The 15919-nt window shown below is 41.9% G+C and overlaps 1 protein-coding gene across 1 annotated transcript in view; it reads right to left on the bottom strand.

Annotated features, from left to right (window-relative positions):
* The window catches only part of smad7 (SMAD family member 7), a 44460-nt gene extending 32871 nt beyond the window's left edge, over positions 1-11589 (bottom strand). The window contains exons 1-3 of the mRNA XM_048533301.1: positions 10320-11589; positions 9015-9068; positions 2940-3014 (exon numbers count right to left, since the gene is read on the bottom strand). Coding sequence (XP_048389258.1) covers positions 2940-3014; positions 9015-9068; positions 10320-10974 — 784 coding nt within the window. The 5' untranslated portion in view covers positions 10975-11589. The remainder of the gene's footprint in view (positions 1-2939; positions 3015-9014; positions 9069-10319) is intronic.
* Between the last annotated feature and the right edge of the window lie 4330 nt (positions 11590-15919).

Genomic DNA, 15919 nt, shown 5'->3' with positions numbered 1-15919 from the left:
CAAACAACAGACTTGACACTTCTTCTGAATCAGGGCTGTCCTATGCAGGTTAACAGCAGTAAGTGGGTCTGATTGTTACTTTGAGTTCCAACAACTTCCTATAATGTAGCACCACAGTCTAAAATTAACTTGTTGGATCCTGACCAGAATGTTAGTCACTGAAATATCAACTCATAACACTTAATTTGAGAAAGAGAGAGACAGAAAGACACATAGAGAGCGAGCGTGAGAGCGAGCGTGAGAGAGAGAGCGCGAGAGCGAGCGCGAGAGAGAGAGAGAGCGAGAGCGCGAGAGAGAGAGAGAGCGAGAGCGCGAGAGAGCGCGAGAGAGATAGGAGAGAGAGAGCGCGAGAGAGATAGGAGAGAGAGAGCGCGAGAGCGAGAGAGAGCGCGAGAGAGATAGGAGAGAGTGGAGAGAGAGAGCGGGAGAGAGAGAGCGCGCGAGAGAGAGAGAGAGCGAGAGAGAGAGAGAGCGAGAGAGAGACGGGGTGGGGGGAGAGAAAATCAAGCCAAGATTCATCTTTGTGTGTTCATACGTTCCCTATTGTCAGATGGTTCACTTGGTGTTACACTTTTAAAACTCTTCCCACAAACTAACAATTAGTCAAACATTTGGTGTGAGTCTCAACTAAGATTCCTACAGTTGATACACAACTGACTGAGTCTGTTGATGCATTAACACAATGTAAACACAGAGGACAACAGTTGATCCTGCATCCCCACATCCACCTCTGTCAACCTCCACTATAATTCACCACATGATAAATTGCAGTCATTGGATTGCAGGCACGAGAAACATTTCATGAAGTACATCACTGTCCCTTTAAAATCAGAGGGAGTTAATCTCCACTGACATATTTCATCGCCAAAATCTGATGTGAAGCCAAGTCCAAGTTTCACAAACAACCTTTGAGAAATACTCTTCTACCGGTCAAAGCCACATAACAGGAATCCAAAGTTTCACTTCACCTCTCAAGAGCCGAAGCACATAACTATAGTCCAGACCTGACCAAGACATGTAAAACTCTGCAGTAAACATCGACCTTCCTCCAGGCCTGTAATGCTTGTGGATTTGCAATTTAATATCAGCTGCTGCTGTAACGACATACTTGCAGCTTGGAAAAGTTTGAAGGATGAAACTAACAAATGAACTTTCTTCAGTAGCACTGCTTAGTTTAGGGATTGGTGATTTTGTCTGTCCAAGCCATTGCCTTCCTGGTTTTATCCCATTTGCTATCACAAGACGACAGTGCTGAAAATCAGCATTAGGAATGCGTAAATCCCGACATCCTCCCAGCAAAACTGCCTTCCAAAATGCTAAGGACAACACACCACATGCAAAGCAGGAGCTTTCTGTAACTATAGTGGATGAAGCATACAACATCATAACATAGCACAGAGTACCACCCTATAATGTAATGTCTAGGAGAATATAAATATGCCTATCTACAATACCACACTGAAAACATAATAATATGCTGCACACTTAGAATACCAAGTTACGTTGTGCAGTTTCAATGCCACAATCTCTAGAATACTGCAATATACTACACATTTGGGATACTATATAGCACTGCATGCCTCGAATGGCATAGCATACTACACACCCAGAAATCAAGCCATATACTGATATTGATCCACGAAGCAAGGTCCTTTCTTTTTAATGTGTGTAGTGCAGGTTGGTGCTGTCTGGACAGTTATTTGGCAGAGCAGCTTGGCCACCCAGTAATAGGAACCAGCCTGACTTTCATTACGTTGATATCAACAGAATGAAAACTGTACCGGCAATCAGCTCCGCCAGAACACAAACATGAAGACATTCACTCTGTGATCTCAAACCGTCTTATTCCTCCTAAACAATAAAGGTGAAATTTAATGAGGCCATTGAGAATGGGAACCATGGTGGGTAGGGTAACAACCGAGGTTGTTGGGAGGCTGAGGCCATGTTTAAGGGATTAAAGCTTTTCAGCAGCGAACTCAAGTCACACGGCAGCCAGTGGTCAGAACTTCATTTCCCTGCATTTGTACGTGAGGAATAACAATTGCAATCATTAAATCACAATTCTCCCAAATCAAGATAGGCCTTCAAGATTAATCAGCAAACACACAGGAAACTTGTGCCACTTCATTTTCATCCGACTAAAAGGAAGTGCAACAAGCAAGGGGATTTATAGTAATCATATGGGAGCAGTTATCTTTGCTGAACACTGAGGAAAAGGGGAGGAGAGGAGGGGAGCAGGGAAATGTTCATACAGCTGAACTTGTCAGGAGCGGCACAGACAAGATACGGTGGCCAGGGTAGGGTCCCATTTAGTGATGTGACTGGAGGACAGAGGCAGAGAGTGATGGGTCCCAGGAAATGATGTAGAGTTATGGGGGAACGACGTGGATGAAAAATTGCGACTTGCACAAGAGGAATGACGAGGGCTCCCAGACTACCACTGAAATCTAGCAAATCACTACAGTTACCCAACTGAGAGTTTGGCCACTTTCTGACCACCCCTGTCCTGCGATCACTTGTGGCCCACATGGCTGTCCTCCTGCCCTTTGATATTATCATTAAATCCTCCCTTTCAATTGAAAGTGGCTGCACATTTCCACCGACATGATCTGCACCTCACGGATTAACTTCCACCTACAATTGTTTACAAAATTACATTTTCTAAAAAGCTGAGACAGTTCCAGTTCAACATTAAGAGTCACCAACTAGCCGAGAATACAAGATAATAAAATGTGAGGCTGGATGAACACAGCAGGCCCAGCAGCATCTCAGGAGCACAAAAGCTGACGTTTCAGGCCTAGACCCTTCAAAGCTTTTGTGCTCCTGAGATGCTGCTGGGCCTGCTGTGTTCATCCAGCCTCACATTTTATTATCTTGGACTCTCCAGCATCTGCAGTTCCCATCGTCACTAGCCGAGAATACAATACAGTGTCTCTTACCTGAAAGCCCCCCAGGGGCCATATAATTAGATCCCCCAGTTTCAGTTGAGGGAGGCACAGAGTCTGGTGAGTCTGCTATTAGAAATAAAAAAGGAAAAGCAAATGTTGAAATCTTTCAGGACATAGTTTTCTGGTGTCATTTGAATCAGTAAACCCAAGCATCACATCTAATTACTTCCTCTGCATTCCTAAAAAGCTTATTGACAGTCACTGACACAGATTCTCATATAAAGAATAAGACCATGAAAGGAGTGGGTTGGAGGGAAACAGGCCAAGCGCAGGCAGGAGGGACTAGTTTAGTTTGGGACCATGGTTCAGTGTGGACTCATTGGACCCAAGGGTCTGTTTCCCTGCTGTACTATCCGTTAATTCTATGACTAGGAATGGATTTGGGAAACTTGCTCACCTAAGGTTTACAGATAAATATTTTCAGATGCCAACTTCCTTTGTTCCTATCTTCAGCGGGGCCAAAAACCCATAATAATTCCTGGAGGAGTCCAACTGCCATTTCATTGCTATGTCCCTCTGACTCATTGCCTGACTCAGACCCACAACAGATAAGCTATCAGAAAGTGACACAGGGTATGCAGCAGATACAGAGTTACCGAGTTACGGTTGCATAGTTTATTAGGGTGATTGCAGAGAGGGAAACACAACCGAAAGCTCTCACAGTCTGGGTTACAGTGCCAATTATTGAATAGCTGTTTGAATAAACATGCAGTGAACTTAACACAAAAGTCCATCCAGCTCTCAGAGGGTTAAGCTTCATTTTCCTGTTCCAATAGCCATTTTTGACTAAGCTGATGAAAGCCATCTCCTAAAAAGCTTCAGCCTTGTTTTCATGCCACAGTTCCACATTAAGAGCTGAACAGTGACGGAGCAATGTGGATCCATTTTCTTTGGCTCTTCTCCAAGCTATCTCCATTTCCCAGCCAGCCACGCTGAAATACCTCAAATACTAAAACCTAAAGGCTTTGAGAAGCCCAACCCCTGATAAAGTCTAGGTACAATTACAATGTGTCTCTCTTTCTTTAAAGTCTCTTGCTTCGGAACAGGGCATTAAAATGCTGTGGTGAACCTGTTCAGACTCCAACTAAAATGCCTGTCAACAGATCTGCACAAAAACTACCTTTAACCCACATCAGTCTCCCGCTGCCCTGGCTCCAAATTCCACTGAGCTCATATCACAAGAAATTTTTCAAAGTCAGCCTCTGATATTTTACAGCCAGGGATATCTCATAACCAACATGGGGCCTTTCTAAACTGTAAACAAGGCAAATTTCAAAGAATGGCTTTTGTAAAGTAACATTATTACCTGAGCCATTCAGGCAAGCTCTGCTCCTAAGGCAGCCTAGGCCAAACTATTAATGCCCATCAGAGGAGAATTTATTTTCTTTACCACATCTTAAAAATCTGTTTTGTCTCTCTCTTTCCCAGGGGCTAATATGGTTGCTGAAGGGTGGAGGTCAAAATGCTGTACTGTAACATGTGTATGAGATGGGCTCAGTAGAACAGCTAGCTGTTTTGAGTCTGACATTTTTATACATTTATCAGCCCACAAAGGTGTCTGCCGCACTATTCCATTTTAGCATTGTACAATATTGGATTTTGTTTTCATCCCAGCCCAAAGGCAGGTGTTCAAGCTAGGACACAGTTCCTCTGGAATGTCCACCTATAAAATGAGCCCATTTGTTTGAGAGTGGGTGATCTATTTTCTTTGGCATGGGAGGTGTTAGGATTGTAGATAGTGTCTGATCGTGTTCTCACTTAATTATCTGCACGCATACAAGAATTACCAGAGACAATCCCTCCCTGATGTACATCAGTAGGAGCGCCTTCAACACCATGTCTGATAATTGGGAAGATGGCAGTGGATTTTTCTGCTTTGTGTGACTTAGTTCCTCACATCCATATTTTACCTTCCCATTGTTTAGAATCCTTTAAAAATAAATATTATTTCATGCCGCAAGCAAAGTTCTAAGTGCCCAAGTGTTGTATAACAACGCAGGCTTCCTCGGGGTTGGAGCTCAGCCACACTGACTGGTCAGACTGGCTGGCAGAGGACTGTAACAAAAAATAAAACTCATGTTGCCAATACTGATTGTTTGATTAATTGCATTCTTATTTATGGCCCAAGCATTGAAATTTGATTTTTTAAAAAATAAAAGCACATTGCTAACATTGACAAGCAGGTAGACAGAAGTGGGATTTACACTTCTGTTTGTTTTCACTCCAAACCAGAAGGAAAGCCTTTCTGCAGCTTCCAAATGCTAACCTCGGCATTACTTCCTCGAAAGTGACTGGGCTTTCCCTTCCATCAGTGCAGCTTCAGATTGTGGCTTTCTGTTTACATACATAGTGTTAACCTTTATGTCAACACCTCACAGGAAGTTGTTGCACTCAACTAATGGGACACATCAGGTGCAGGAGTTGCTGTATGTCTAATTTACTTGGGGGCCCAAATTGTTTAGCTAAACCTCAGCTTTGTAGAAGCTGCTGCCTGAAGCCCGAAACCCCAATCTCCACCCCATACAATGCCCTATGTTGGATTCTGTGACAGCTGATCAAATCACCGTTTAATTTGTTAACATATTTATAGTTTTTAATCACTTGCCAAATTTTCCAGTGATTTCTTTTCCGTCGGGGCAGAAATCTGACTGGTGGCAAGTAGAAACACTCCACAAGACCAAGCTCGGAGAGTGAATGCATACAACACTTGTTTATATCAGGAAACACATGCTTGGTTTTATAATGTTTCTTTGCTTCATGCACATCATGGTCCCACAGCTGTACTAATCAATAAGAATACTCCTAACAGTTTTCTTTGCACTCACAAAACGTCTACAAGCTGAAGTTAGAATCCTTAAAATACCAGTTCTATTGGAGAAGCTAATGGGGTATCTTTATGAACGGTAAGAAGTAGGCTAATCGGCCCCTTCAGCCTATTCAAATGAACCACGGCTGAGCAGCATTAACTTTGCTATGCTCCAAAAATCTGTAGCCTTTAATGCCTTTTAAGTGGGATGGCAATGGTAAAACTAAAGACTTGGTTTCTCCAACTCGATTAGGGAGCAATAAACAGTCAACCAAAACTCCTGCTGCATCTCCCTGCTGGAAATGGTGCACACAGGCACTAGATGTGATCCTTGTTTCAGCTTAGCTATAGTGCCCCTACAGTCAAATAGCTCACTAACACTTCCTAGGTTCACAAATGGAAAAGGTAAATTATCTAGCCATGCAAGTGCTTTGTATCTGAGCTTGAGGGATGATGACAATTCTTTAAACCATACTGAACCACTAATACAATCAAAATTAATTCAAAGGACTGTTAAATTTCTTCCCTTCTCCTTAAATCAAAAGTTTATTGTTGTTAATCCAATAGCATTTTCACTCAGAAATCAATTCTGAACCATTACTTCTTCACATCCGAGGGTAAATTCCCAATACAGATGCCACACAATCCATGCATAATCCCTCAATGGACTGCTAGGTCCTCATCTCACATAAGAAAATAAAAATATATGAACAAACATTACAATTTACAGAGCTTCATGTGACAGGAGCACATGCAAGGAACTTGAACATGAAGGTCAGTGGCAATTTGTAGCTGGTATGAATTTCTGCGTGTAGGTGTGAAATTCCTCAGGTCACTAAGAACTTTATTGCAAGTCAGCTCAAGAGCTGGAGAAAATTGGACAGGGAAGTTCGGTTTGTCTCCAGCAGTACAAGCAAGTAGTCAGTTCTCATGGAATTACACACCAACCCATCCAGAACCTTTAGAAGTACATAAAGAAAAAGAAAGGGGTGCTTTATGGATCTGTGGCCGCACACTGCACTTTATTGGAAAAGGAATCATGCATCAATGGTACCATATAAATTCTTACATTGATACAGCTCAGATCATTTTCCAAGAAATCTTAATAAGTACAAACACTGTTGTCACATAGGAAACATATCATGTCCACAGCATGATCCCACAAAAATTAATGAGATCATGATCAGATAATCTATTTCAGTGGTGACAGTCAAGGATTAGATATTGGCCGTGGCATTGAGAGGTCCCTTACACATGAAGAATAGCCCTATGGTTTACTGTGTCAAGTAAAGATGGTACATGCAGCAGTGCAGTACTCCCTCAGCACTGCACCAAAGCGTCTATCTGGATCTTTGTGCTAAAGTCTCTAGAGTCAAACTTAAACCCATACCGTCTGTCTCAAATGTAAAGTACTACTAGAACAAATTTCTCTGGCTAAAACATTTAGTAACACATTTCCACAGATACTCTTCTCAGCTCACCTTAGACAAAATCAACTTTCCTGCCTTTTATTGAAGCCTACTGTCTAAAACCAAAGGTTTAGTTTAGACAGTCAGATTGCAAACAGTTGGCAGACATTGCCATACTCTACTCAGTTCTATATGACAACAGGACTTGTGTAAAAATGTCACTGCAGTACTTCAAGTCCAATCTCTAAAGGAAGAAACTTGTGTAAAGGGATTGTACTGACCATGCAATGTTCTTTCAACATGAAAGTCTACAGAGTAGACATTATCCTTTTCATGTCATGGTAACAGTTGGGAGCTGAGTATGGTTGAAGACGTGGTCAATTCCACGTACACACAAATAGCCAGGCAGATATGAAGTGTGAGTCACACAGCCTTTCCTGAAGAGGTATTCTATTTGCATGCATTCTAAAGAATAGCTTAGTGTGGCACTAACAGGTCACACCCAAGGGATATTGTCCAACTCTTGGAGATCATAAAGAAGAATGGTCTCTTTGAGATGGAAACATCAGGATTGTATCTCCAACAGTTCACTACACTCATCTACACACACCACAGTCTGTAACGTCTGAGTTTCAGCATTTTTACATTTATACTGCTGAAGATTAACTCATCTCCAATAATCCCATTGTAGTCACAGGTGATTCTGAGCTGGAACTCACGTTAGCTGGACCACCACTCTCCAGGGGGAGAATCCAAGCCTCTGGTTAAGCACAATTATTTTTGAACTGCAAGGTATTAAGTGTGCTGCCCTGTGTGTGGTACAGAGTCATGCTGAAGTGGTTTTCAATCTTGATTCCCCCATATGTATTTAGTTAGTTTAAGCAAGTTGATATTATAGTGAGACCGTGCAATTGATCTCAGTGGTTATGAGATAGATGGGGGGGCAACTAGGCATGATTCCAACTACTTACAATTCAAGTAACATCATGATGATCTGGTCATTAACATATGATCAGCATGGAGCTTGCTGTGTGCAAATAGGTTGACATCTTGTAACAGTAACTACACACAATTGTTGGTTGTAGAGTGCTCTGAGCTTATGAAAAGTGCTTTCTTTCCTTCACTGTATCACTTTCTCACTGATTTCAATTGGAAAGTGAGAGAAATGGTTGAGAGAGGTTAACACCAAGTTGATCAGTCACAGGATCCCCTACATCAAATAGATGGCTAATCATCGGTGTTTTAATCTCCTAAAAAAAGCACTATCATATGGAAAAGACCCTGCAAGGTGCCAGCAGGTAGCTATGCGGAAAACCCCCAAGAATGTGGTGGCAACTTTTTCACTGGCTCAAGAATTCCTAATTAACTAAATGATCAAAATTTCCATATATTTAAATACACAACAATTTCATAGCAATTTGTGTGGAAACTAAACACGTTATGTCTTGTCATGAGTTATACATGGAGGTGTATTTATTACTCTAATTATACCATGTGAAAATTCTTACATTCACCAAAAGCTGAAAAGCCAGCCTAAATTTCCCCTACAGGCTCAACTTTCTAGCCATGCCCCACATCAGTTCTGAATCATGCTCCTTTCCTGATGGAAGCTGCTATCAACTTTCCTGTCTTCAAGGTTTGACTCATTGGAAATACCTTTCAAAACGTAAAAATCAAATATTTTAGAGCTCACATAAAAAAACACAACTTTTCCCCTCTACACAGGTAGTAAAATGCTTTAAGCAGATGGGGGGGCAGGGTGGAAAGTTTTAAGGAAATTGTTTTCAGTTTACATAGAAAAACAATTGGATTACAATTCGAAAAATAACACGAAAACACCACTGTACTTACCAGGCTGCTTGAATGAGTCCATTGGAAATCTAGAATAGGGAGGCGGGGGTGACTCTGAAAACATTAAAAGAGAGAAAAAAAGTCAAAGCCATGAGAAAAGAGATAGAAACTGATGATAACGCTGGCAGGAGAGCCGGCATTCTTTCGCAAACTATTTGTCTTAGCTCTGGGGGCTGGAGGCAACGCAGCAAAGTCAGCGATTGCCTTGATAGTTAACAGTCACATAAACAAAAGAGTCAGCCTGGCGCCAGTCTCACTGATATGCAACTTGTGTGTCTAATCGCCCCTCCTTGGCTCACGTAAACCACTTCTGCTCTGGAAATTACACTGAATCAGTCTGGCTGAGGATCTGACCGCGCCATCTAACTGGAAAATCACCCATTTACCGCGGCGACAAGCCTTCTAGACAAACTTTTTTCTTCTTTCCCCAAAAGAACTTTTAGTTACTTGATTGATACATCTGACAGGCTTTATAGGGTGTTTGAAATAACTTTACTCCTGCTCCCTTTTAACAGGGATGTGAATTTAAACGACAAACTTTTGAGGTTCAGACAATTCCCAGAAACATTTCGATGGAATGACTTTTTTAAAATCTGTAATTTCTCGCCCCCCCACCCTCGTTCTCGATCTAACTCAAGTTTCAATTCAGATCATAATCTTGAATGAAAATCTATGCAAATATAGAGAAGTAATTATTATTAGGCAACACTTGAATTGACGGCATAATTACATAGTTGAGTAGGGAGAATATTGTTCAGTAATGTTTGGATTGATAGGCAGTTTCAAACCAGCGCATGTTCTTTATTAGTAACGCTGACTCTGAATAAGTATGGAATAAAATTCAGTTGTAAACTAGACCGTTTATAGTTAATACTAATCCGGGATCAAACTCGAATTTTAGCAGAGAATGTTGCGACATAACCACAGCTTTACTCTCAAAAAGAATTCATTCATGAAATAGCATGATGAAACTTCTAGATCAAATCTACTATGGTGAGTCTTTTTTTAAATGTAAGATTCACGGAGTTCTTGTGTGAAAAAAGGGACACCTTTAAGGATGTGAATAAAGCGAGGGCCGGTTAAATTTGCAGAAGGACTTCAGGCAGGGTCTCTGGATGTTTAACAGTATCCGCCACTTTATTGTAAATCCTAGTGGGACTTTTATAACAAATGGAGGCGCCGAGGTGGCCCAAGTAGACTGCAACAGTCAGAAGTCACAAAATTCGGGTTTTCCAAATTTAAAAAAGTACTTTCAGTTACTGCCCGTTCAAAAAGAAGCATTCAGATCATTGAGAAAGACCTTACCGAGTTCACAGAGTCTGCTAAGGTGGTGCGGGTTACAACAGATGGAATCCGGGCTATTCGTTCCGTACGATTGACAGCAATAAAGTCTTTTCAGTTCGGAGGAGTTCCTCAGGTCAGCCCAGCGGAAGACTTTGCAGATCAGTACCGGCAAGGAGTAAGTTTGTTTGCTTAGTTTGGGCTCAATCATCTTGGGCAAAAGGAGGCATCCTGTGCGGGCTCCCCCTTTACTCTCCACAGATTGCAGTAATAATTCCAACTGTTTCTCTTTCAGTTTCCTCAACAGCGAGTGCGTGAGGGCTTTTAACTCGGGGTCCGAGGTGCTCGCTTTCGATGCTTTAGCCCCGCAGCATCCCCCGGCTCCGCTGCCGCTGCTACTACCTCCGTCACCTCCACCTCCCCCGCCTCCTCTTCCCCCTCCTCGGCTTGCATCGCCCTCTTTATCCGTCTGGCCGTCTGCTTCTCCCAATGCACGGCTTCGCCAAAGTCGCCGCACCAGACCCGATCGTTTCGTCCTGAACATACGAGACGACGATCCGCCAGAGAGAAATTCGCTAAAACCCAGCCAGGTACAGAAAAAACATATCCGCAAAACATGAATCCAGCCTGTTCTTAATGGCAACAACACAGTAACAGCAGCCGCACAAATCTGTAGCATACGCCAGCCCCTTATCTTTAGGCAGGTTAAAAAATAAAAGATCCGGTTAAATTGGTTTTAACAATACTGCAATTAAATACGGGGGGATGGGTCACAGATACAATCATGCATTGTAACCCACCGGCATAAAGTAGGGAAAATGTAGTCAAGAATATGCATCCATTAAAATGTAACCCAAGCGTTCGCTTCTTGTTCCTTCCCTGGCTTTTTTGGGGCCACAGTTTAATCCAAGCCCGTAATCCGGCGATTCTGATGATTGTCGAGATAGCTCTCTTCCTTCGTTTTCCCTTCTTCCTTTCAACGATTATAGATACACATGCAGTGTCTCTAATCCGTTCCAGTCTCCTCTTTCTTTCTCTTTGCTTTGACTTGTACGTGCGCCTGCTTGTCTCTGTCTCTCTCTCTTTCCCAGTTGCCTTTCACTAACTTAATACCTCTCTCCAACAATATTCTTTTTTTAAAAAAAATGCGGCGATTTATCAGGGAGGTGGGGGGGTGAGGAAAAAGAAAATAAAAAAAACCAAGAGAAAGTTGTCTCCGTTTGCAGCTCTGCTGGTGGATTTCCTGAGTGCTCCGGACTCCGGGCTGAAACTGACACAAGGCTTGAAATTTACAAGCTCTTGCTTTGGCTGCGCATTGGCGCGGTCGGTCACGTGTGTGTCTAGACACTTTGTCGCGGCCCCCGGTTTAAAGTGATTGTTACGCAAACAAGCGATCACATTACGAACAGCCCCTTTTACTGAGAAGCCAGTCGCCCCCAACCCCCAAAACACGTACAACAAACTGCAGGCAACATTCAGCCACTTCATCACGGCAACAATGCACACTACCCATTTTCTTTTTGTTTTGTGTTTTTATTTGGGGGGGGGGGGTGGCGGGGTAGTGAGCGTTGCTGTGTGATGGGAGAGGAAAATCAGTCCGGGAAATTCTGGGAACTGCAACTTGCTCCATCCAGATTCTCGTCTGAACATTCCTGACATTCGTTTTTCTCTCAGCTTTGCGTCCCCTGTCAAAGCACCACAGAAACAGGTAAACAGGCCCTTCGAGCAAGACTGCCTTGTGGAGGTTATTGCAGGGTGATATTGATGCACAGAGAGACAGAGAGGTGGGATAGCTGTGTGTCGAATTTCTAGGGCTGTCTTGAAGGTTTGAAACTAATAATCTTACTGCAATTCCATAGATCAACGAGAATAATTTCCACTTTTTAGGGCTGCAAAATAAGTCTCATGTTCGCCAATTGACATCTAAGTTCCCTGGATTGTAGGAAAGGCAAATGAACTATTATGGGCTTTTATTTCAAAGAGAATGGAGGTCCTGTTAAAATAAACAAGGTACTAGTCAGACCACAGCTGGAATACTATGAACAGTTCTGGTCCTTTATCTAAGAAAGATAAACTGGCATAGGAGGTAGTGCAGAGAAGGTTCTCTAGGTAGAATCGGGTATGGGGGGATTTTGACTTGAGAAATTGCGTAGGTTGGGCTTGTATTCTTTAAATCTTTGAAGAATGAGAAGAGACCTTTTCAAACCATCTAAGATTCTTAGGGAGCTTGACAGGGTTGATGTGGAGAAGTCCTTCCAGGGACAGTCCAGAACCAGAGGACATAATCTCAGAGGACATAAATGTCATCTATTTAAAACCAAAATGATGACTTTTGTTTCTTCTCAGTTGGTGGTTCCCTGGAATTCTTTATTGCACAGGGCAGTCAAAGACGGGCCATTGATATGCAAACCTGAGACAGATTTTTAATCAGTAAGGGATTCAAGAGTTATGAGAAAAAGGCAGGAGAATGGAGTTGAGAATTATCAGATTAGCATTAAATGGTAGAGCAGTCTCAATGGGTTGAATGACCTACTTCTGCTGTAGATTTTAAAGTGGTATTCTTATGAGGGGATTCAAAATATTTCAATTAATTGGTTGATCTTCATATAGAAGCCAACAACAATTTGAATTTGTGTTACACCATTTAGCTTCCCTTCTCCCAAAGGGAGGAGTTACTGTGCATTCAAGACTGTATGCCAGCTAAGCAGAGTAGGGGCATTAGTTGTGGGCTACTTAGCTGTTCGATGATATTCAGCTGTTCAGTGTTATCATAGTCATGAGACCAAGTCTACCCCATTTCCATTAATCCCTTTGGTCAATAAATCCCCATCATTTTTAGATTTAACATTAATTATTGACCTAGCATCAATTATCATTTGTGTAAGAGAGTTCCACAAACTTTGAATATCCTTTATGTGGAAACCAGTTTCATAAATTCACTCCTCAAACTCTTTCTAATTTCTGGACTCCCACCAGCAGGAATAGTTTTTTCTGCATTATCCTGTCTATTTCTGTAACATATTGGAAGTTTCAGTGAAGACTTAAATCTTCAACACTGCAGGAAATGCAACCCTAATGACAAACACAGAGAATGCTGGAGAAATTCGGCAGGCCCAGGAGCATCTGGGCAGAAAGAAACTGAGTTCATGTTTTGAATCCGCTATGATTGTTCTTCAGAAATACAACTCCAGTTTATTTAATTTCTCCCTGTAGCTGAACTGTTGGAGACCAAGCAATATTCCAATAAACCTAGATGGCAATCCTTCCAAGGCCAATAGAGTCAAAGAACATGGAATAGCATGTACAGGGTGGAAACAGACCCTTCAGTCCAACTCATTCATAACGATCAGATATCCTAAATTAATCTGGTCCCTGTTCCCAACATTTTGCCCATCTGAGCCCTTCCTATTCATGCACCCATCCAGATGCCTTTTAAATTGTGTAATTATACCAGATCCTTGCTAAGGCTTAGTGTCCAAACTGATGCTGTTCCACACTATTTGTATTGTTGAAGAATGACTCTAAGCACCCCATATTCAAAGCACCCGGGTTTAAAGGCCAGCATTCCTTCAGCCTTTTTCATACCTGCCCATGATACTTTAATGATTTGTGGATAAAACAAAGAACTGAGGATGCTGGAGATATGAAACATGCAGAAATAGAAATTGCTGGAGAAACTCAGCGAGGCTGTAAACAGTTCTGAAGTAGGACCTCTGGACTGGATTCATTAACTCTGTTTCTCTTTCCACAGATGCTGCCAGATCTGCTGAGTTTCTCCAGCAATGTTTGTTTTCGTGTGTTAATAATCAGTGTAGCTGGACCCTCAAGTCTCTCAAAAGCTTTATTGTTTCCAGTCTTTTGATCTCTTTTTAGGTCAATATCAGATTACTTCACATTTTTCTACTTACGTGTTCTTGTACTATCTACAAGAAGCATGGCACAAAGTCACCAAAGATTCTTTGACAGTATCTTCCAAGCCCAGAACCACTTCCATCGAAAAGGACAAAGGCAGCAGATACATGGGAACACCACCACCTATAAGTTCGCCTCCAAGCCACTAACCATCCTGACTTGGAAATATATCATTGTTCATTCACTATCGATGAGTCAAAATCCTGAGTTCCCACCCGAAGAGCATTGTGGGTCTACCTACATCACATGGACTGCAGTGGTTCAAAAAAGCAACTCACCACTACCTTCTCAAGGGCAACTAGGGATGGACAAGAAATCCTGGCCAAGAAAGCAACACTCAGGTCCCACAAGTGATTTAAAAAAAAGTGTTGAGTTCAGCATCAAGTGACAGTTTGCTGGTGATCATGGAGGTTAGATACCTGAAGCTATTAACAACCTTCACTTTCACAGTGTCAGTGTTGATGGATGAAAAACTATCCTGGACCATGCCATTTGTCTCACAAAAACAGAAGTTGCTGGAAAAGCTCAGCAGGTCCGGCAGCATCTGTGAAGAAAAAAATCAGAGTTAACGCTTTGGATCTGGTGACCCTTCCTCAGGACTGAGGAAGTTCTGAAGAAGGGTCCCGACCCGAAACATCAACCTTCCTGCTCCTCTGATGCTGCCTGGCGTGCTGTGTTCCTCCTGCTCCACACTGAATAGCTTTGGGTCATTTTTTGTACCTTTAACATGGAAATCACCCAATGTTCTTAACAGGGATGTCATCAAAGAAAATTTAACACCAAGCCACGTAAGGAAATATTAACAAGGAGGAAAGAAGCAGCTTTAAGGAGCATCTTAAAGGAGAGGAGAGATAAGAAGACGGAGCTTAGACCCTAAAGAGCTGACATCACAGCTGTAAAGAAAATTAGGATATGAACAAGGTCAGAATTAGAGGAGGAAGACTCGGAGAAATAGAGATACTTAGCATGATCCTGGTCTAAATTATAAGACTTTAAATGAAAACAAGAAGAAGATTATGGGCTAATTTAGATCATTGTGTCCCGGTATAAATGTCTTTCACAATGCTGCATGCATTGTAACCATCTTGCTAAGAGCCGGACAAGCTATGAATCGTAACCCTCTACAATCTGTGTGGTGGCAGAGAGACCCAGGGGTTCATGAAAATCTAAAGGAGACTTGCGCAGTGTCACAGTGAGCAAACTGGTAGCACATAGTTAGGCTGACTGAATACAAAACTAACAATATTATTCTCTACCTTATGCAAATCCTTTGTGTGGCCACATTTAGAATACTATAGCCCCTATTTGGTTCTTGCACATGGTGAGTAATATTAAGTAATATTAATCACACACAGCTTGATTGATTGGCCTTGGAGTTGGAAAAGAATTTCCAATTTAATTCCCCCAAAATTGATTAAAGTATTTTTTAACCTGAATTTTGCCATTGGAAAAGTGAGTTCGTAATGAATACAGACTATGCATGTCTGGGTAGGGCTGGATGTAAAGATTGAATGCTCTTGTTAGGTAAACTGTTTCAGACGTACAGTGTAAGAGAGTTTACTTCACTTATGGACAAATCATGATATGTCATGTGGGACATTGGCTTAGAAAATTAGACTAAAGTTCACTTTTCTAGTATTGATATCTTAATCTTAATGAGGACAAAACTCACCATTATGAATTGAGCATTTAATGTGCATAAGAGAACAATG

The sequence above is a fragment of the Stegostoma tigrinum genome, chromosome 1 (assembly GCF_030684315.1).
Source record: "Stegostoma tigrinum isolate sSteTig4 chromosome 1, sSteTig4.hap1, whole genome shotgun sequence".
Taxonomy (NCBI): domain Eukaryota; kingdom Metazoa; phylum Chordata; class Chondrichthyes; order Orectolobiformes; family Stegostomatidae; genus Stegostoma; species Stegostoma tigrinum.
The sequence above is the reverse complement of the archived record's forward strand: the minus strand, read 5'-3'. Positions and strand labels throughout refer to the sequence as shown.